General features: G+C 31.8%; 1 protein-coding gene across 1 annotated transcript in view; it reads left to right on the forward strand.

Moving 5' to 3' along the window:
* Positions 1-24,580, forward strand: part of LOC142342975 (E3 ubiquitin-protein ligase rnf213-alpha-like) — a 235,819-nt gene that overhangs the window by 45,137 nt on the left and 166,102 nt on the right. Inside the window, exon 3 of the mRNA XM_075394657.1 lies at positions 3,394-5,373. Coding sequence (XP_075250772.1) covers positions 3,394-5,373 — 1,980 coding nt within the window. The remainder of the gene's footprint in view (positions 1-3,393; positions 5,374-24,580) is intronic.

Raw genomic sequence — 24,580 nt, forward strand, 5'->3', positions numbered from 1 at the left:
CTGTGAGGTACGTCTTTTGAAAATGACATTAGTAATAAGTAGTATGGGAAGGGGTAAATGGCCTTGCTATTTTTTTTATAGATGGACTATCTTGCTAATTCGTTTCGTTGAACTGTTTTGGTTATCATGCTGCGAGGTACGACTTTGGAAATTGACATTAGAAATGTGTAATATGGGAGAGGCAAATGAGCTAATTAATTTTTTTTTGAAGGATTATCTTGCTAATTCTTTCGTGTGAACAGCAAGGTTATCATGATGTGAGGTACGTCTTCGGAAATTGTCATTAGTAATAAGTAGTATGGGAAGGGGTAAATTGGCTTACTAATTTGTTATTGATGGACTATCTTGCTAATTCGTTTCGCGTGATCAGCGAGGATATCATGCTGTAAAGTACGTTTTTGGAAATTGACAATAGTAAAGTGTAATGTGGGAAGGGGTAAATGATTTTACTAACTTGTGTTTGAGCGAATACCTTGCTTAAACACTTTCGTGTGAACAGCTTGGGTATCAATCTGTGAAGTACCTCTTTGGAAAAAGACATTAGTAAAGTGTAAAATTGGATGGGGTAATTGACCTTACTACATTGTTATTGATGGATTATCTTGCTATTCTTTTTCGTGTGATCAGCACGGGTTTCATGCTGTGAGGTACGCTTTTGGAAATTGACATTAGTAAACTATAACATGGGAAGGGGTAAATGACCTGACTAATTTGTTATTAAGGGATTATCTTGCTAAACCCTTTCGTTTGAACAGCTTTGGTTATCACGCCGCGAGGTACGATTTTGGAAACTGACATCAGTAATGTGTAATATGGGAAAGGTAAATGACCTAAATAATTTGTTAATGAGGGATTATCTTGCTAATTTTTTCGTGTGAACAGCCTGGTTATCATTTTGTGAGGTACGTCTTTGGAAATTGACATTAGTAATATGCAGTGTGGGAGGGGTTAACAGCCTTACTACTTTGTTCTTAAGGAATTATCTTGCTAAACCCTTTCGTTTGAACAGCTTAGGTTATCATGCTGCGAGGTACGACTTTGGAAATTGACATTAGTAATTTGTAATAATGGCAAAGGTAAATGACCTAACTATTTTGTTATTGAGGGATTATCTTGCTAATTCTTTCGTATGAACAGCGTGGTTATCATGATGTGAGGTCCGTCTTTAGAAATTGACATTAGTAATAAGTAGTATGGGAAGGGGTAAATGGCCTTACTAATTTTTTTATTGATGGACTAGCTTGCTAAACCCTTTCGTTTGAACAGCTTAGGTTATCATGCTGCGAGGTACGACTTTGGAAATTGACATTAGTAATTTGTAATAATGGAAAAGGTAAATGACCTAACTAATTTGTTATTGAGGGATTATCTTGCTAATTCTTTCGTGTGAACAGCGTGGTTATCATTTTGTGAGGTACGTCTTTGGAAATTGACATTAGTAAAATGCAGTATGGGAGAGGTTAAACGGCCTTACTAATTTGTTATTAAGGAATTATCTTGCTAAACCCTTTCGTTTGAACAGCTTTGGTTGTCATGCTGCGAGGTACGACTTTAGAAATGGACATTAAAAATGTATAATATGGTAAAGGTAAATGACCTAACTAATATGTTATTGAGGGATAATCTTGCTAATTATTTTTTGTGAACAGCGTGGTTATCATGATGTGAGGTACGTCTTTGCAAATTGACATTAGTAATAAGTAGTATGGGAAGGGGTAAATGGCCTTACTAATTTTTTTATTGATGGCCTATCTTGCTAAACCCTTTCGTTTGAACAGCTTTGGTTATCATGCTGCAAGGTACGACTTTGGAAACTGACATTAGTAATGTGTAATAAGAGAAAGGTAAATGACCTAACAAATTTGTTATTGAGGGATTATCTTGCTAATTCTTTCGTGTGAACAGCGTGGTTATCATTTTTGAGGTACGTCATTGGAAATTGACATTAGTAAAATGCAGTATGGGAGGGGTTAAACGGCCTTACTAATTTGTTATTAAGGGACTATCTTGCTAAACCCTTTCGTTTGAACAGTTTTGGTTATCATGCTGCGAGGTACGATTTTGGAAATTGACATTAGTAATGTTTAAAATGGGAAAGGTAAATGACCTAACTAATTTTTTATTGAGGGATTATCTTGCTAATTCTTTCGTGTGAACAGCGTAATTATCATGATGTGAGGTACGTCTTCGGAATTTGACATTAGTAATAAGTAGTATGGGAAGGGTTAAATGGCTTTACTAATTTGTTATTGGTGGACTATCTTGCTAATTCGTTTCGTGTGATCAGTGTGGATATCATGCTGTAAAGTACGTTTTTGGAAATTGATACTAGTAAAGTGTAATGTGGGAAAGGTGTAAATGAATTTACTAATTTGTTTTTGAGCGAATACCTTGCTTAAACCCTTTCGTTTGAACAGCTTGGGTATCAGTCTGTGAAGTACGTCTTTGGAAAATGACAATAGTAAAGTGTAAAATGGGATGGGGTAATTGACCTTACTACCTTGTTATTGATGGATTATCGTGCTTTTCCCTTTCGTGTGGTCAGCGTGGATATCATGCTGTAAGGTACGTCTTTGGAAATTGACATTAGTAAAGTGTAAAATGGGAAGGGGTAATTGACCTCAATAATTTGTTATTAATGGATTATCTTGCTAATCCCTTTCGTGTGGACAGCACGGGGGCCATGCTATGAGGTACGCCTTTGGAAATTGACATTAATAAACTATAATATGGGAAGGGTAAATGACATCACTAATTTTTATTGAGGGATTGCTTCCATTCGTGTGATCAGCGTGGGTATCATGATGTGAGGTACGTCTTTGGAAATTGACTTTATTAAAAAGTAGTATGGGAAGGGGTAAATGACCTTTCTAATTTTTTATTGAGGGATTTTCTTGCTAAACCCACTTGTGTGAATAGCTGTGAGGTACGTCTTTGGAAATTGACTTTAGTAAAGTGTAATATGGGAAGGGGTAAATGACTCTTACTAGTTTGTTATTGAGGGATTATCTTGCTAATCCCATTAGTGTGATCAGCGTGGGTATCATGCTGTGAGGTACGTCTTTGGAAAATTGATGAAATTAGGCTATACGTAATTTTTATACATAGGTACGTCTTTTTAGGTCCACCACTCTTGCTCACTTATTACTACTATCAATCCTCACTACCTCTAATCGGAGAATTATGGGTGTATTTTTTTTAATTTCTACACTCTTTTCCCAAGTTATTTTTGGGGACAGTTGTCGGCCCGGGTGCCCTCTGATGCATTAGAAAGTTTTTACTTTAGCAAACTTTGATTATTATTGTATTCATACAGAATAACCAGAGTCGCTAGAAAGGTGGAAATTTATGCCATTTTTCAAAACAATTTCATTGAAATTGTGATTTTTTTAGCCATGCAAGACTTCAGCAAAGCTTCAGAGCTACTCAATGTGTCAGTTGGTGACAGTGAAGTAGAAGTGGACAAAATAACTTCTCTTCACGACGCAGTGATTGGCTACTCGTCTCTTTTGTACGACATTCCCGAAAACGCGACCAGACATGACGCCATTGAAGCCGTCAAAAGACTTCATGCAAAGGTTGACAGTGATTCTCAGCTACCCTTGAAGTACGAGGAAAGCGCAAAACTACGCGATTGGTTCCAACAATTAATCGACAACCAGGGTTCTGTTGAGAAGAAGTCGCTGGAAAAGGCTGCTGAGATTAACGACACTGGTGTTTACACAATAAGAAACTTTCGAGAGCAAACAAGAAGCATTGGCTCAATTGTAGGCCTTGCCGATATTGTGAAACTGGAATATGAGTCAACATCACAGATATTAAGTGAGGACAGAAAAGTAGAAAAAAAGGTGACCAAAGTTTTCCTCCGAATTCCCGAGCTGCGGGAACTATTGAGCAATTTGGTGCTTATTTCAAAGCGCAACGTTGAAAATAACACCGCCACGATTCAAAAATTCATCGGCACCTATCACAATATTGAGCGATTGGCTAGGTCGTTTGTGGAGCTGCATAATACAGGCTGTACGTTGTTCACTGCCCTGTCCATTGTCATCCGAAACAACCCATCAGAATCAAACCTAGCCACATTGAAGGTCGACTTTGGAGAGAATTATTCGACGCCATTTCTTTTCTTTTCACGAGACGACAAGAGCGAGGAGCTGTCATCTCTATGTGAAGTGTTCAAAGTTATAACCAAAGAGTGGACCAAGTACCTGTTCGCAATGCGAATGCGGTGTCCTCTTCTCAACGAGTATAACACACAGCAGCTCAGTTTTCTATGCTCATCACTTGCTACGCTCAAAAGTGACCCGTCCAAGCACCTGGACCCCGTCGCCCTCCATTTCCTGAAGCTCATTGATGGCAGCGCAACCGGCGCAACGGTCAGTGAGTTGATGCAAACTGGTCAAATAAACGAGCAAATCAATGAGACGGACGAATTCTTCCAGAACAAAAGCGAAGAATCACAAAATGCTTTCACTGACACAAAAAGTGATCTGCTTGCTCTCATTGACAAGCTGCATTCACTTTTTGGCATAGACGAGAGACAGGCCAAAGCTGCAATTGAACAAGTCCGACATAGGACATCATCAGAAGAGTTGGAGATGGAAGCAATTAAATTAATGTTTGAATTAACGTTTGCAAACGATGGATCAGTAGAGTTTGACAGTGAACTAACTGCCAATTTTGATATGTACTTTTCCTCTCTGGATCAAACTGAAAGCAATGAAATTGGGGGTTTTGCTAAAAAAATTCAGTCGACCTTCTTTCATTATTTGTCTGATTGGAAAAATCAGTCTATGAGCCATTTTCTCAATTTGGGTGAGCTCAACTTTTTGCTCGAGAAGTTTAACAGTGTTCAGGGATCATACGTAAACTCTGACATCTTTGGAAGAAACTTCAGCCTCGGCAGACCAAACTTAATCTTGTGCGAAAGTCGTGACCAAATACTTCTAAACGTTCTGAATTTATATCGACATGTTTGCAATGATGTTCTCCCACAGCATCGACAAGTTTTGATTTGCGGAGAAGCTACCACTACGGAGGAAGTCCAAATTTTCATTCTCAGGAGCATGTTGGACCCAAAAGAACGTGTGTACGCTGTAGCGTTTGGCGATGAACTCTGCATTGAAACCACAGAGTTGCTCGAGCAGCTTATTTTTCGAGATCTCAATATACGAAAAGATTCAAAGATAGTGTTTTTCAATTATGAGTCGACTAGCCAGTGTTCTATCATCTTGCAAAAATTCAAAACTAACTTTACCATTGTCTCTGACAACATTCTTCGAAAATTTGTGTGTGACAATTTGAAAACCGGGACAATCATTGGAAGCATTTTCAACTCCCGCGTTGTGTTGTCCAATCAGCCAGCTTCAGGTTCGTTAATTTGCCGTTAAGTCTTAATTAAAGTTTTAATCAAGAATTTTGGTCGAGCGAGTTTTTCAAATGCAACTTTTGTACGTTTTTTGTCCGGTTTATTCAATAGAAACGTTAAGACCCGAGAAAAGTTACACACTGTGCGATTTGTTTGCTTTTTTGGCATGTGACGGCGCAATAAAATTACATAAATTATGCTAAAACGACAAATTTTGGTCATTTCAGATTACGATGAGCAGACAATTGAGTTGTTTCTCAATGGAAACAAAAGATCAATAATTTTTGCGCTGATCGTTGAATCGTTGAAGCACAAAAAATAATGTTTCGTTTAAAGTTTTGCACGAAATTTTCAACGCCGGTTTAGTTAAATTTCTTATGTATGCTGGCTGAATTCTTATAAATTGCAGTACGTTAAAAGCCTCTATTAACTTATTTGTTATACAATGTTCCTGAGTTTTTGTCCGTTTTCGTGGTGGGTTTAAGAGTCCTTGAGATGTTCTTTTAGCACCTATTCTACTCGAAAGTTAGGCAATTGGATGAGCAATTTTATCATAGCTACCCTCTCTTATTCTTTTGAATAACTCACAGAAAACCGCTGAAGCGTTCAGTTCGAATACTAAAAAGATCTTCTATTCAAGGAAAATTTCTGATACAGAGATGAATTTCTCTATGAAGAATATCGCCCACATTTTTCATTTTTGAATATTAAGATTACCTGGTAGATATGGTCTAGAAGTACAGCCATTGATTAGAGTGCCGATGTTGACGTTGGGGGTTTTGCTAAGAAAATTCAGTCGATCATCTTTCATTTTTTGTCTGAGTGGAAAAATAGGTTTGTGAGCCATTTTCTCAATTTTTTGAGCTCAATTTTTTGCTCGAGAAGTTTAACAGTATGCAAAGATCAGAGGTATAATCTGATATCTTTGCAAGAAACCTTAGTCTCGGCAGACCAAATTTAATCTTGAGCGAAAGTCGTGAGCGAATAATTTTAAATGTTCTAATTTCATATCGACATATTTTCAATGATATTCTCCCACAACAATAACAATTTCGTATTTGCGGAGAAGCTACCATTACGGAGGAAGTAAGATTTTTGTTGTCAGGAGCGCGTTGGATCCATAAGAACAAACCTTTGGCCATGAGCTCTAAATTGAAACCACAGATTGAAACCACTCTAAATTGAAACCAATTGATCGAGGAGCTTATTTTTCGAGATCTCAACATACAAAAAGATTCAAAGATAGTGTTCTTGACACCCTATAGTTTTGCACTGTTCAAGATAACTCTCAATAATTGTGATTGAAAAGGCTCGTCAGGACCGCTGATATAGAGGGACTTATATGTAGAAACGCCAATGCAAAACACCTTCGAGACCATGGATGTAAGCGACACACTGAGGAGCCACGGGAATTACTGCTTTGTTTTCAGACAAAACAGACAAGAAACTGAATTTCGTCGCGTGGGCCTATTCACATGAACTGTCATTTTCTCTTGGAATCGTTTAGTGGCCTCTCAATAGATGTTCTCCTTTTGGCTCTCCACAAAATTGTCTAAAGACTTTGGTACTTTGACACCGTAAAAAAGACTGCGAAGACATCATTGGAGCAAACGTAATTATTGCAACTGAGGTTTGAATGACACTATCAGCTCGACAGTTAAAGAGATATCCGATTACAACTGTCTGGACAAAACATCCTTTGGGTTTTCGCGGCCTTTCAGGGGAATCCAAGACAGAGATCAAGACAGCAAAGAAGACTGCTGATTGTCTTTAGGGCAAAGGACCTCATACTTTGCGTCTTCAAGAGAGGAGGGTGATGACATAGGTGGAGGATATCTTAGATTCAAGACCTCTGACATATGTGGCTGCAATATCTTAGAGGGGCTTGCCACACATTTTCTTTTAAAACGACCTCCAACTCTCTTGAAAACTTTTTCGAACATACCCAGGTCTAGACCACGACTCATGAAAAGACAATGCTCGACCAAAATGTGCTATGAAAAGACCATACTGGACTCATTTGAGCTATGAAAAGACTTTAGCTGGACTTTAAGAGATTCTGGACTTTAGCTCGACTCAAATTTTTTGCAAAAGACTTTAGCTGGACCCAAAATTTCACAAAAGACTTTAGCTCAACCCAAAGTTTGTGCTGGACTTAAGCTCGACTCAATGTTTGCAAACAAAGTCGAGTTAAAGTCTTTTCATGGGTCCATCATTAGTCTTTTCATAAGTCTGCTTTTCAGCCATTAACGTTTTACCTGCAATATTGCATATAACGTAGTCAGCGTATATGATCTTGCACCTTTTACGATTCAAAAGGACCACAATTACCTCAAAAAACTGCATTATTTTTTTAAAAAAGATAGCTCATAATATTGGGAAGGAAAACAAACTGAATAACGCCGAAATTTTTTCATGGCTAATGGGACTAGGACCAATACTCTTAAGCTAGCTGGTTTCATAGAATCAAGTAATGTGGTAATATAATCGATCTGCAATAACTCTTTATCTTAAGATTCACAAAATTCTTAAGGCTTTTGGCAGATTTACAACTGATTCTTAAGTTGGACTGCTCTGGTGCAAAACTATTTAGTCTTGCTCCGGTTCTGCTTCTGTATGTACAGAAGCAGGAAAAACAATTTAAAAAATTTGAATTTTGAAGAAAAAACAGACTTATGAAAAGACTAATGGTGGACCCATGAAAAGACCTTAACTCGACTTTGCTGGTTATTAAAAGACTAATGCTGGACCCATGAAAAGACCTTAGCTGGACTTTCTTCGTTATGAAAAGACTTTAGCTCGACCCATGAAAAGATATTAGCTCGACTTTAACTAGGAACCTCGACCGTGTAATTATAGTCAATATTGGCCCCCCCCCTACTAGACTTTTAAAGTCTTTTCATAAGTCGAGGTGTAGGCCTGGGTAATAACCAGTGGTTCTTTACCAACGAATTCAAGTTGACGCAACTGCTTGACACGTAAGGGACATGATTGCTAACGGGGTAGGAACCAGAAATCAAGCAGGGATCCAAATGACAGAAATCAATTGCAGAGATTTCTGAAGATGACATTGTGTTGGCACTGAGGGAAGTAGTGGATAAAACAAGGGATTCAACCACCAGTAAAATTTGTCCCTTTCTCCTAACGCTAATCGCGCATGTCGAATCGGGCCAAATTTTACTGTTTGTTGAATCCCTTGTTTTATCCACTACTATATTCACCACTATAAATACATACTACACGCACAATTTTGTGTACAAAAATGTACATAGCTAGTATAATTTATGCAATTCATACACTAATATCCCAAAGTTCTCAAAGCTAGATTTAAACCTAATTTCATATCTAATATGCCAAACTATACTGAAATAAATCAGGTTAATCATCTCACAAAGTTTTTTTTCAATAGAATCGGATGGATTGAAAATAAATCAAAATTGCTTAGAACTGGATAATAAGAAACAAGTTTCTTTAAAATTTTGACTTTAACCAGGAGACGATTGATCTATGATGTTTAACTGAGTGATTCTATGTACCTGGTTACATTTTTGAGCCGAGTCTTGGGAGGTCTTGTTAAAAGGTTGACTCGCCTTTACCACGCTACGGCAGTACTGCTCGACCTTTCTTAATGGCAACTGTGGGGGAGGGTGCAACTACAGAATACTTGAACACTTTTATTTTTAATTATTAGGCTGACTGAAGTCTAATATTAAGCTGACTGAACAATATTAATGTATCATTTTACAGTTTTTGTAGTGAAGTGAAACTCATGATGTATAGCCAAAAAGTGCCGTGGAGAATAAAGGTCCCCACGTGAAGAATTATTCTAGAACATTCTTTTTCTAGAATATTCTCACATGATTTTTAACTTAAAATTAGTTATCATTTCCCAAGTAATTACATGTTTTAAAGTAAAATAATAATTAAATCCTTCTATTAAATTGAATGATTTGTATAATCTATTAAAAATTAAATAAAGATTTTAATAAATACTCACTTTACTAGCTAATTTTTAAGGGTATCTTATATTCGAAATTTTCACTTGTTTTCATTCTGTTAGTGGTGGTGGCTTTCTTTGTCAATGGCGGCGGCCATTTTAGCATGACATGCACTTTTCATTCGATCTGCTAAGCAGTGTAATGTGATGTTAAACCAAGCTTGTTGACTTCTTGTACTATTAGTGGTTGCTAAATTTGAAAGAAAGCGAACAATAATAGCACAGTCAAAAACACTGAGATCGGTGGAAATACAGTGATTAGTGTTTTTCTATGTCTTCTTGAATATTATACTCATAAACATGCTCTCTGAATTGATTTCTAGTGTGACCATATCTATATCTATGAAGATAAATACATAGTCTACATTTCCTATTTCTAAATCTATATAATGATATATGTTTATAAACATTACACATCCTACACGTTAGATATTGATCAGGATCAGAATAATGATATCCCAAATGTTATATATAATTTTTAACCTTAACCATATTTTTACATACATAACAAGAATAGTCTAATTCTTTACAATTATTACAACATTCTTTCCAAGGTTTATTTATACACTTATCGCATTTCATTTTCATTTTTCGAAAAATTATTATTTGATTATTTCCCTAAAAAAATACATCATGTATCAATCAACTAATACTAGAGTCATAAACTTCTGCGATGTCTGTAATCTATCCTTTGAATCAAAGAAGGCTTTATACAGGCATCAATCATACGATCTCAAACATAAGGAACTATTGAAGAAAATGTTTGAGTCTGAAGAAGAGGAAATCTCGGAGAGGGTGTATAATTTGGATGAAGATGATTATATTATTAAAACTAAACCAGCCACCAAACCTAAAACTAAAACTGAAGAGGATATCTACACCAGAATTAAGTATGAATGTAAAGAATGTCATGAAGAATTTGGAAGTAAAGTAGCTCTAACTACTCATTCATATAGTCATAATCGTAAGTATCTAGAAAACACAGAAGACTTCGATATAAGCTCAAGTCAGAACATGAGAGAATTTTGTATTACTGATAAAGGTGGGAATTACATTGAAGATATAGATGAAGCAAATAATTACTCTTTAGAAGAAATTAAAAACTGTTACCAATTTCGTAAAGTTAGCAGTTTTAAATATAAGATCACGGCTGAATGTGATTATAAGAGGAGAATCAAAGAAGAAGTTAAAACTACTAAAATATTTTTCAATACTGATTATATTAATAATAATGCAATATATGAATATGGTGACTTCAATCGGTGGCTAGATTTCGAAAAGGAAATATATGAAGGTTATGGTTGTGATTTTGAGTTTCTTGGAATAAGAAGTATTCAGTTAAACATTGAACCAACTAAAGCATCTATTGGTAGTTATATAGATTTACCTCCTGATCTCAAAAACTCTAAATCGATATTAAATATACGTAGTTATAAATACAATTGCTTACAACTAACTATAACTGCTTGGCTACATCCCGCCCCACACCATGCAACTCGAGAAAGTAAATATGTAGATAAACTAATTGAACCAAGACAACAACATGAAGATGATTTTGCTTATATAATAAGAATACAGAAATTGTATAATATTAATATTTGGATATACACACCTTGTGGTAATGGTAAAATAGAATTGTTTAAACAAGTGGATGATTTTAATAACGAGAGAAAAGATGTAAGAATACTAGTTTGGAGTAATGGTCAAATAGAACACTGTGCCCTAATAAAAAATATAGAAATTTTGTTAGAACGACCAAATAAAAACAACATTAAAAATTATTATTGTGATAGGTGTACCTATTGGTTTAACTCACAAATTAAAAATGATAAACACGAATGCAACAACTCATTCAAACCAGAGATTGTTTGTCCTAAGAAAAAACATATTACTTTTGTAAATGAACACAAACGTCAGAATATAAAAAATATTATAACTGCCGATATAGAATGTTGCATTGTTGAAGTCTCAACTAATGATTTAAAATATGTAGTAGCTGAACATATTTCAACAGCTGTGGGTTACACCTGGCAAGGTAACTTCAAACACTACTTCGGTCTAGGCTGCATCAAAAGATTTGCTAGAGATCTGTTAGAAATGGAAAATGAGAATAATTTCAAACATAATGAAAAGATGATATTCACAGAAGAAGATAAATTATATCATGAAACTAATAACACTTGTCATATCTGCAGTAAAACATGTATTAATAAAGTAAGAGATCATTGTCAGGAAACTGGTAAATGTAGAGGACCGGCATGTAAAATATGTAATCTAAGATACAAAAAACAAAACTTCATTCCCGTAATATTCCACAATGGCTCTGGCTATGACTTCAACCTACTATACAGTGAACTCTTCAAACAGAATAAAGATAAAAGAAAAGTAGATAACATACCACTAGCAGCTGGTAAGTCTAAGATGTTTAGCATTGATTGTCTCAAATTCTTAGAAAGTTATAACTTTTTAGCTATGCCTTTAGATCAAATGGCAAAGATATATGGATGTAAAACTAAAACATTATATCCATATGAATATTTTGGCTTAGACAGCTACCAAAAAGTTATAGGTAATCTAAAAATCGAAGACTTCAAATCCTCTCTCTCGAATAAATTACCAACACAAGAAGAAGTCGATAACTTTAATAAAGACAACAGTCATAAAACTGGTAAAGATCTAACTATAGAGTTTTTACAGAATGATGTGGAAATATTAGACTCTTGCATGAATGAATATGTTAAACTAAGTATGAAAGAATTCAAGCTCAATCCTCTACACTATGTAAGTCTCCTAGGCTATAGTTTTGATTGTTGGTTAATGTCAAGCCGTGTTTCATTAGATACATTACAACATAAACAAATGCTAGATGAATTCGTTGAAGCAAAGAGAGGTGGTATATGTCGTATAATGGGTGATAGATATATTAACGCTATTGAAAGTAATAGGTCTATCTGGTGCAAAGATGCTAATAACCTATACGGCTATGCAATGATGCAAAAGCTACCTTATAAGGACTTCGAGCGCTGTAACCCATCTCTAGAAGCAATATTAAATACTCCAGATGAGAGTGATCATGGCTACTATATAGTTTGTGATATTGATTATACTAATAGTTGTAAAGGTAGAACAGAGCAACTAGCACTAATGCCCAATATGAGAAAGATAAATGATAATCAATTGAGATGCAGAGAAAGAGAGAAAAGTAAAGCAAGAACAGAGAAATTAATCTTAGACCAAAACAACAAAACAGAATATATGGTTCATTATAGGATGTTAAAGTTCTATGTTAAGATGGGAGTAAAAGTAACAAAAATACTTCGAGTAATAAAATTTAAACAAGATTATATATGTAGCGATTATATACAAAACAATACAAATAAAAAAGCAACAGCTAAAACTGAAGCAGAAAAAGATTTAAGGAAATTAATGAATAACTCATTATATGGAAGAATGTGCATGAATCCTCTACACTTCTTTCAAAGTAAGTTCTTGCATGATGAAGAAAAGATAATGAAAAGTGTAAGTAAACCAATATTTAAGAATATAACTAGATATAGAGATTATAGCCAAATGGAATATATAAAGAAAGAAATAGAATATGATTCTCCAGTATATGTAGGTGTTACTATCTTAGAATTAGGTAAATTACACATGTATGATGTATTCTATAATATTCTACAACCATCCCTCAAAGATCTAACACTTCACTATATGGATACGGACAGTTTCGTATTAAGTTATAGTGAAGGTAAAGTTAGTGATGAGAATATGGACTTAAGTAATCTAGACATACCTATAAAAACTAATAATAAAGTCCCCGGCAAGTTTAAGCACGAGCTGGGAAGTAGGATTATTGAGGAATTTATAGTATTGTCCCCCAAAACATATAGCTTCAAAAATTATCCTAAAAACACTAAAGAAAAAGGAATAAAGAAGCATAATAATGCTAGGCACATAGATTATTATGATGCATTAATGAATAATACACAGAGAACAGTAGATAAATGTAGAAAACAAAAAGTTGGTGATAACATGACAACAACAAAAACAAGTAAGATTAGTTTAATTATATTTGATGATAAAAGGTTTTTTGTAAATAATATTAAAAGCTATCCTCATGATGAGAATCTATATCTATTCAAAAGAGATTTAATAAAATTGATCCAGCAAGCATCATTAGATGGAGACAAAGACCTATTGGTTAATAATATTCTAGAACTAACCATTAATGATGATAGAAAGTTAACTGAAGTTGCTATTATATTTTATAATGAGCTTTGTTAATTTTTATAACAAATAATTATAGACCTAATTCATTCATTACTTTCATATGGTTGGTTGTTAGTATATTATAAATCATTATCTGAGCCATATATTTTTCCATAATGTCTCCCATGATTGTATTCTTATATAGTGTATCTCCAGCTATTATATTTTTATTATATTCTAGAAAACTTATTATCTCCTTAGCCCCATCCACATATTTGGAATAGGTTGAAATTATTAAATCATCATGATTTGGTTCCTTAATATGATCAATAAACTCATCTATAGTATTACAACGCTTTTTTCAAGCTAAACATCTTTTTAGATTATGAGAGAAGCTGTTTTTATTATCCATTTTTTACTCTTATTATAATTTTTCAATACATACAAAATGACTAAACTAGATAAACTTATAGAATTAAGCAATCTAGAACAACAAAACAGAGGAAATAGATTAGAAGATAAATTAAAACAAGAATATTATGGTGAAATAGAAGAGTTATTCGATCCTTTAACTAAAACTATCAGTGAAACTGCTTCGCAGATAAACGCAAACACTGAACGGAATCTAGCATTAGGTGAAAAAACATTAAGAGCAATAGATTGGCAAAATCAAGAGTTAGATAGACAAAATAAGATGATTGGTGAAACTGCTTCGCAGATTGGTGAAACGTTAAAGGGGACTCAAGATATAGCACCAGTTTATGTTGATGCAAACACACCCAAACTTCTTCATGACATGGGGGCTCAAACTAATCCTCAATTAAAATTAGAACTCATAGATTTACCTAGTAGGAGATATAAAATGAATGGCGTTGATATAACTCTAGAGCGGGGTGCATTTTTAGTTAGGGATAATGTATATGAGTTTTCAGAAGGATTTACTGATTTTCTTACTAAATCAAATGTAACATATGATGATAAGGTTGAGGAAGATGAAAACAAAATTTAAAGGTTTTTAAAGGATATTAGATATGATTTAGGAAAAGGGGATAAGAAAAGCGCTAGATATAGAACAATAAAACGCATAATGGAGGTAAGAGATGATTTATTTGCTAGGGGATTAAATGGCATACCAAATAATTTAGTAGAAAGACTAGAATTATTAATACTAGAAACAAAAGCTGGTCATGATGGGTTATATGATGAAATGCTAGATATATCTAAGCAACTATTATCTTCGAATATTATTAATCAAAACCAACTAGATAATTTAGTTTTTAGTTATGGTAAATGAGCAAGCTCACAACTTCATTGATCAGGGAACCTGCTTTGCAGATAGGTGAAACCATGACTACGTCCATCAGGGAACCTGCTTCGCAGATGACTATAGCCATAAATAAAACGATAGAAAAACAACAACAACAACTGGCTAAAGAAGTATTCAGTCCTCAAATAACAAAGTTTAAAAGACAAAGAATAATACCACTATATAAAGATGAAACATGGTCGGCTGATTTAATTGATAAGTCATCTCTAAGTAAATACAATAAAAATTATAAGTTTATATTAACAGTTATAGATATATTCACAAACTATGCATGGGCTATTGCATCAAAGAATAAATCTGGTTTATCTATAACTAATGGTTTTAAAATAGTATTAAGTGAACATCCACAAGGTGGCTCTGAACCTAGAAAACCAGAAAAGTTATGGGTAGATAGAGGTAGTGAGTTTTACAATAAAACATTTAAATCTTTACTTAAAGAATATGGAACCGGCAAAGCCGCTTCAGGGATAGAACTATATTCTACTTATAGTGATTTAAAGGCTGTGTTTATAGAGGGATTCACTAGAACAATATTACACATAATAAATAAACCTATGTTCATCAATGGCGATGGTAATTGGGTAAATATAGTAAATGATGCTGTTGTAACATATAACAATAACATTCACTCAACAATTAATATGACACCAGTTGATGCTTCTAATAATCCTGATAAAGTTAAATACACTTTTAGTTTTAAGAATATTAAACCTAAACTTAAAGTTGGTGATTATGTTAGAAATGTAGATAAACGTAATATCTTCTCTAAAAGTTACACTTCTAATTGGAATAGAGCATTGTTTAAAGTGAATGAAGTTCAAAAAACACAACCACCAACTTATAAAATAGGAGATATTAATGGTGAGATAATAGAAGGTAAATATTACGAACAGGAATTATTAAAATCTGAGTTTGATTTTGAATCTAATAATAAAGTTTTAGAATCATTAAATATATTTCTTAAAATAAATAATGACAAGAAATAGATTTAACCAAGCGAAACGTCATATAGGGAATGGAAACAACTTAACACTAAGTAAGGCTCGCGGGTTATTCCTAGAAGATAATGATAATATTGATATGAAGGATACCTATAAAATTACAAATGTACATCCTCCTACAGATGAAAAAGATGTTGTTAATAAAGAGTATTGTGACAAAAATTTATTATCATCTTCTAATAAAATAGACATTTTAAGTAGAAACATAACTGAACTAAGAAAGGGTGACTTTGATAAAGTTACAACTAAAACATTACAACTAAATGAAACACAAGTTAATGAAGAACTAATCAATGAGTTTATTGAATCAACAAATGAAGTCAGAAATACTGTTAACTTTTGTAATAAAGTTGCTGCAGATACTATCTCTAAATATAATCAATTAAAGCAAGAATTTGATAATCATAAGTTTAATCGGAATATCACTAACATACAACTAGATGAAATGTTTACTAACGGTCTGAGAGAAATGAAAGAATACAATAAATCTCTTAGAGGTGTTACAGTACAATATATAATTGCTATACTTTTACAAAGTAAGTTACTTGATAATAAAGAGAAAGATAGACTTGAGATGCATTGTAGTTTTGATCAAGAAGATATAATGAAAGAAAACGAAAGAATTTTTGCTAATGAAAATAAGCAAAGCAATGACCAATTCAACAGCACCGAGTGAGAGATTACTATATCCAGATTTGTCATCAATATCAGAAAGATTGATAAACGAAAAGATTCAAGCTAACAATAAATTTAACAATAATATTAACATTATAAAAGATATTAGAAATTATTATGAAACTGAAACTAATAACTTTAATAAGAAGTTAAGTAGATATAAGAATTATATTAACGTAGCTGAGATAACAGAAATAGTATTATGATCAATAGCAACAACTGCAACAACAATATCAGTTTCATTAACAGGTATAAGATTAGCTTATTCTATACCAACAGCTTTTGCTACAGCAACTGTTTGTGGTTCATTATCAAAAACAGTTAATACTAAAATTAGAAATAAAATTATAAAGTACTCACAAATGTATATTTTAAGTAAGCAGTTTAGTGATAAGTTTAATAAACTATATACTAAATCAATGAATGATAATAAAATAGATAATGATGAGTATAATGAATTTGTTAAGTTATATGAGGATTAAAAGAAGAATAAGAAAACAAGCTGAGTATTTTTTTAGATTAAAGATATTAGTGCTTAGTAATAACAATGGTTTTAGTAATAATAATATTATTATTAATATTTATCGATAAAAATATAATCATTATCTTAGTTATAATCATAATCATAAACATAATATAATCATAATATAATCATAATTATAATCATAATCATAATCATAATCATAAACATAATATAATCATAATTATAATCAAATAATTATCTTTTCCTTGTACCTAAGTATAACCCTCTTCCTTTTTGTACTACTTTTATACCTTCACCAGTAGTTGCAAGTTTAATTAAATCAGGTGTGGCTGATAAAGCAGCTCTAGGGTTTCTAGATGCAGCTGCTCTTCCTATTTTACTTGCTATTTCTAATGCTCTTACTGGATTATTAGCTACTTTCTTTCCAAAGTTAACTGTAGCCCTGCCAACACTTTTAAAGAAATCTTTAAGTCCTTCTGCTTCTGTTGTTGCATCAAATACTGTCATTGATTTATTCCTTCTACATAAAACACAATTACCTTTTAACATCTTAGTTACTTTTGAAGTAATAGCTCATCTTATATTAGCAGTACCACTATAATGTCTACCTCCAACACAATATATATTAGTTTTGAACTTGTTTAAAAGACTCATTTCTATATATAAAAAATAATGGAAGTTAAAAAGTATAATCCCTTTGTTGTTATTAAGCCTAAGCCTACGGGTTCCACCCGAGAGCGAAGCTCGAAGACTGCGCCTAAGCCTAAGGTTAGGCCCAAGGCTAAGATTAAGCTTGAAGCTGGAGGCTTAGCTCTAGAGAATAAAAATAAATTAGATATTATTTATGCTAAAGGTTTTGTTAATACTAATAAGAAATAGTTGGGTATTAACAAGAGTAACAATTAGAGCTGACTAGCTATAAGTATAATTATAAGTATATGGTTATGTATAAGTATAAGTATATAATAAAACAATAACTATATTATACTATAATTATAAATTATCGCTAGAGTTATATCTTAAATTATAATTATCGCTAGAGTTATATCTAAAATTATAATTATCGCTAGAAATATATCTTTGACTTAAATTATATCTATTATATTATATCAACTATCTGTCTTATTATCATCACTATTCACATTAATAACCTTTCTAGTTAATACTAATGCATGACATATAACATCTGCAACTGCAGAACTAAATTTAAAATGAAGTTGTATTGGTTGCGGACCTATATGATCTCTTTGATATCTAGTATCAAATACATATATTCTATAATTACTTTTGAATGTTCTATGATTTATATATGGTTTTATTTTATGTGGTAGCCCATTATAATCTTTATTAAAGCTAACAATCTCTTTAAAACCCTCATTATAATTATTGGTTCTATAATTAATATTCATTCTATCCTCAGGGTAAAACTCACTACCAATCTTACAATAACATTCAGTAACATTCATTACATCAAATGTACTTGCATCATGAGTTTGTTCATTAACATTATTATTTTCAAAACCAACTATTATATATTGCGGTCTTTTCATACTACTTTCCATACCAAGATCAAACAAGAAGTTAGTAGCATTGGGTACATTCTTATAAAATGTCTTTCTTTCATAATAACTAAAGTCTACATTACTCTTTTTATTTAATCCTTTCTGCACAATAATTCTATTACCATTACTAGGATCAATATTAGGCACACACCATGATATATCTCTAATTTCTATTTTACCATCATTAGCAACTGCACCAGGATTAGCATTAACTCTATATAGAGCTCTATCATTATTATTCCTTTTTAATATTAGTTTAAATCCTAAACAATATATAATCTTTTCTAAATCATTTACGAAACCAAATAGATCACTCATCTTAATCATCATATACATATGTCCTCGTTGAGCAGCAATATGGTCACCTTTATGTTGACTATCTGTATTACCCTGATTTCTAACAAAACCACTCTCATATTCATCATCAGTACTAGTTAATAACCTATACATCAATAGATTAGGATGACAATGATCTATATATTCAATAGTCCTACCACCACTAGTTTCAAGCTTAATTGAATTGAACAATGCCATGATACCATAATTAACTAATCTAATATTAGCATCATTAGCAAATACACCACCAGCATCATCTGATACAACAAACTCTATCTCTAGATATGAATCACGCAAATTTAGGTGATTCTCTTCTCTATTGAGTATGATATTAATATTGGTATTAACCGTATTCCTTGTTGCTAGATTATTAGGTTTATATTTTATAATATTACTTTTATGTATATCATTATTATAACCATAAGTTGTATACAAATTAAAATCCATTTTTATTAGATAAAAAATGACTGACAACTTAATCACCGGAGGTGCAACTTCGTTGATTTTATATGAACTTCTAAATATACACGAAGCTTTAACTAAAACTAAAGAAGAGCATACACCTAACTTTAGAATGATAAAGCCAACAGAAAAGTTTAACTTTAGTGAACCTGTACTTAATACAACAAAATTAGGTTTAATTAGATTATCTGTTTATAATTCAGTGTTTAATATAACTGAAAGAAATAACCAGTTTATATTCACTCATCCTCAATCTTTCCATCAAATAGATGCATCCAAAATATTTATTATACCACCAGGGTCATATGAGTTAACCGATATAGCAGATATATTAAAACAAGAAACAAATAATAATGTTATAATACAAGTAGATAAAAGTACAATGAAATGTAAAATGGAAGTGAAACAAGGTGTTATCAATTTTGATGTAGAAAATTTGGTAGCATCATTACTAGGATTTGTTAAACAAATATATTCAAGAGGTAAAAATACTACAAATAAAATTATTGATATTATGGGTTTCAATAATATTAACAATCATTGCAATATTATATCTGGAGCTAAAGATAATGGTAAAGATACAGACATACTATATACTTTTGATCTAACTGAACTACCAGGTTACTTGATAAATATTATACCAACTATTATCTTGTATCAAAATGTAACTAAAGATAGAATAGAATATATTGAATTTCATATTAAAGATGAGCATGGAAGCCCTATAGACTTTAATGGTGATGTATTAAGTTTTACTTAACATTTGATTTAGACTTATACTTGTACTTAGATTTATCTGCGAAGCCGGTTCCCTGACACTTAAACTTAAACTAAACTACAAAACTCTCCGATCCCAATTAATTCTTAGTTTACCATTAATATTTTTATTTTTAGTTATATCAATGACAATATAATTAAAAGGCTCTTTCCATACCTTATTACATATATTAGCAAAATCATTATAACTAAGTTCAATATTATTAAAGAAATCTTGATATATAGATATGAGGACTTTACCTCTCTGTTCAAATAAAATAATTAGATTACAGTTCTCTCTAACAATCTGCCTATCCAGAGAGAACAGCTTTTGATTAAGATATATCATATTGCAATTTTTATGTCTACCTCTACAAAAGTATTCATTAATAACTGGTTCTTTGGCTCTAACATCATTGAATAGCATTAGTTTCTTTAAGTCTTTGGGTAGTTTATCGGGAGATGGTAAATCTTTTATATCTTTAATAAAATCAACATCTGCTTTTGGGTTTATTCTTTCTATACCATGGTACTGATCACCAGTAGGTCCAATGATGTATAGCTTATCAAAGTATATACTAGCTAGAATTAGTTTTTTTAATAAGAATGTCTTACCACATTCACTAGGACCAGATATTATACATCTAAAGTTATCTGGGAATGCAGCTTCAGTATTTATATCATCATCATTTAACCATGAATATAGATCATCATTTATGTTTACAGATATTGGTGAAAACGCTTCACGGATATTATTAGTAGGACTATTACTAATGCTATTACTATTGCTATTCTTATTAGATTTCCTCTTTTGATATTTTTCATCAAATAGATATACAAAATTATCATTATCATTATCATTATCATTATCATTATCATTATCATTATCAATGACCTTATCCTTATCATTAACATTATCATTAAGATTATCATTATCATTATCATTATCAATGACATTATCCTTATCATTAACATTATCATTAACATTATCATTATCATTATCATTATCACTAACATTAACATTATCATTATCATTAACATTATTAGCAAAGCTACTTCGTAGCTCATTATCATTATCATTAACATTAACATTATCGTTAACATCACCTCTACTACAATTCAAACAAAAACACTCATTATATAATCCTGGATATTTACATTGATTAACTAGAATATTCAAAGCACTTTTAATTTTAAACCCTCTATCAATAAGATAGATCATATATAAACAATAAGCCCCACAATAAGATTCATCAAATTGTTGTATTCTCTCATTAGAGCCTAGATCAACATATTCTTCTAAAAATAAAGGTGGAGTTTCTACACCAAAACTATCAAAGTAATATGTTGGACCACCTTCTCTTCTTATAACTAAAAACCAATGCGTACCTTCAGTTGGATGTAGATTTACAATAATGTTAGAGTTAGGTTCACGTACCATTTCTGGTTTATCATCTCTCATTACAATCTCAATTGGTGTTAGACTTATATCTTTACCTATATCTTTTATTCTGATATCACTCATAGCATTATTATCAATATTCAATTTATTATTGAATTCCTCAAAAGTTAGGATGAGCTTTTTTATATAATAAATTTATTAAATCTAAGTCTAATAATAAGTCTAAGACTAAATCTAAATCAAATCTAAATTTATTATATAAAAATGGAAACAGGTAGTGCAGTTTTTAATTTTATTATTATAATTGGAATTTGTTATATAATATATGATTCAAGACCAAGTAAATATACAAAACTAGAAGAAAGCTTTGGTGGATTTATGAATAGGAGTCTAGTTAAATTTGAAAATGAAAAGTCACCACTACATACTATTGTTTATGGTGGAACTGGAACGGGTAAAACATATTTTATTAGACAATACTAAAAGTTATACTCAGTCCAAAACCAAGATCAAGAGCAAGATCAAGATCAAGTTCAAGATCAAGTTCAAGATCAAGTTCAAGTTGAAGTTCAAGTTCAAGATCAAGATCAAGTTCAAGACCAAAGGTCCAAAGTTATAGTGTGTAAAGATGACAGAGACTGGATAGATCCTGAGTCTAATAAGTTTTATACTGGGTTTAATAAATGTGATATAAATATGATTACAAAAAATAATATGTATAAATTTCAAAATTGTGTAATAGTACTTGATGATATGAGTGATAGGTTAAATAAGGATATAGGTTATTATTTTACTGAAGGTAGACATTATAATATTCAAATGATTGTAATGTGTCATAAACCAGCTCAAATAATTAATACAGCAAGAATGAGTTGTGATACTATTTATTTAACAACTTATAATGGACCTGACCTATTTAAAAACTTTAATGAGATATATAAATGTGAACATGACTTCAATAAAATAATTAGTGAATTAAATGGTAACTATTATAGTTGTACAGATGGAATGTCAGATGAACTTCGTTATGGTATAATTAAATATAATAAAAAGGAAAGTACATTTATTATTATTAGTAGTAATAGAACAATGATATATGATTCAAGAGTTGGTTTCCTTGATTTAAAAGCTCTTAGTGTAAAAGATGATGTAGAAAGAGAAGATATAAATAAACTTATAGAATATATGAAACTGCTAATGATTAATGCAACAGACAGAAATATTATTAATCATGATAATTATCAGTTTTATTTTAATAAAATTCTTACTTTAAATAATATTAAAATTCAGAATGATGTTCTAACTAAAGAAATGATTTTGGGAAAGGGTATGAAAATTTTAACAAATATTGGTGGAATTATAGGCGGAGGTTTAATTTTATTTAATTATTTTAATCCTGATTCAATATCAAGAAATGCTGGAACTGTAGAAATGGGAGCAAGCACAATGTTGAGTAGAGTAAATACATTAGTCAATGTTGGATATGGAGAAGAGTTGGATAATGATTCTTCACGAAATACAATCTTTGAAGCAGGTTCCATGATCCAATAGGAATATATAAACAAGTGTAACTGTGATTTCGTCAATGAAGAGATGGGAGTTTTGAATAGAAAGGGAGGAAGGTTTTTAAACAAACTATATACAAATAATTAAGAATTTAGAGAAGAGATTATAAATTTTGTTAAGGTTAAAAAAGAATTAGACCTTGATTTGATCTTAGATAAGAGATGTAAAACTAATACACTCAATAATTTAGGAAATAAAAATTTAACAGAGTGTATCACATCTAAAGATAATACTAAAGATTTAATTGAAATCATGGTTAAAAATTATCCACAAAGTTTGTACACCGATTCTACAGCATAGCTAATATTATCTGCGAATTTGCAAAACAACTCCGTTGAGCAGTTTGGTAAGCCACGAACAAAGTTCGTTCACTGATAATTTTATCTATTAAAAATGCTTTTACAATGTTTAGAGTGTAACTATAAATGTGGAAACATTGCTGTTTTAAAATATCATTATGAATCATTTCATAAAGATAAAACTGATAAATGTATGTGTGGTAATATAATATTTAGTGGTATTTGTGCTATTGATTTTCCCCATGGGGTTGTTCTTTATATATTGAACCTAGTGCTAGTTCTAATTCTAGTTCTAACCCTAGTTCTAATTCTAATTCTAATTCTAGTTCTAAACCTAGTTCTCGTTCTAACCCTAATTCTAACTCTAGTTCTAACCCTAGTTCTAGTTCTAGTTCTAGTTCTGGTTCTGGTTCTAACCCCAGTTCTATCTCTTGTTCTGTTTCTGGTTCTATCTATGACTATAACCCTAACTCAGATCCTAACCCCAACCCTAACCCTAACTTTATCCCCAACCCTAACCCTAACCTTATCCCTAACCCTAACCTTAACCCCAGCTCAGAAGTATTAACTAGTTGTTGTAATAAGTGTAATTATATAAAACCACTAAATAATTTTGATGAGGGTAAGTATACATGTAGAAGTTGTACTTCAGCTAAAGTTAATTGTCCATATTGTACTTCTGTTGTGAGATATGATGGGATACGGGCTCATGTAAAGAAACAACATCCAGATATAGAATTGACTAGAGGATTTAGTAGAAATCTGCAAAGCAGGTTCCCTGATATAACTGATCGGTGTAACCGCTTCGCGGATAAAACAATTAATCCTAGTTGGCAAAGTCCTAGAGCTGTAAGTCCTTTAGTTATTAACCAAACAGAGGATCTGCGAAGCAGTTTCACTGATAGTTGTTCATGTAAATACTATAATTTTGTATCATTTCTTGTTAATAATGGAATAAATATAGAAAAAATAAAAGAAAATATAAATTTATTGAAAAGTATAGACAATTTGAAATAAAAAGTATAAAAAAACAAAAAATATCAAAAAAGAGGGATTCACTCTTTGAGAGCGAAAAAGAGCGATCTTTTCTACTGGGGATCACTCCGAATAAGAGTGAATCACTCTTAAAGAGT

This window comes from Convolutriloba macropyga, chromosome 7 (assembly GCF_964194025.1).
Source record: "Convolutriloba macropyga chromosome 7, txConMacr16.3, whole genome shotgun sequence".
NCBI classification, from domain to species: domain Eukaryota; kingdom Metazoa; phylum Xenacoelomorpha; order Acoela; family Convolutidae; genus Convolutriloba; species Convolutriloba macropyga.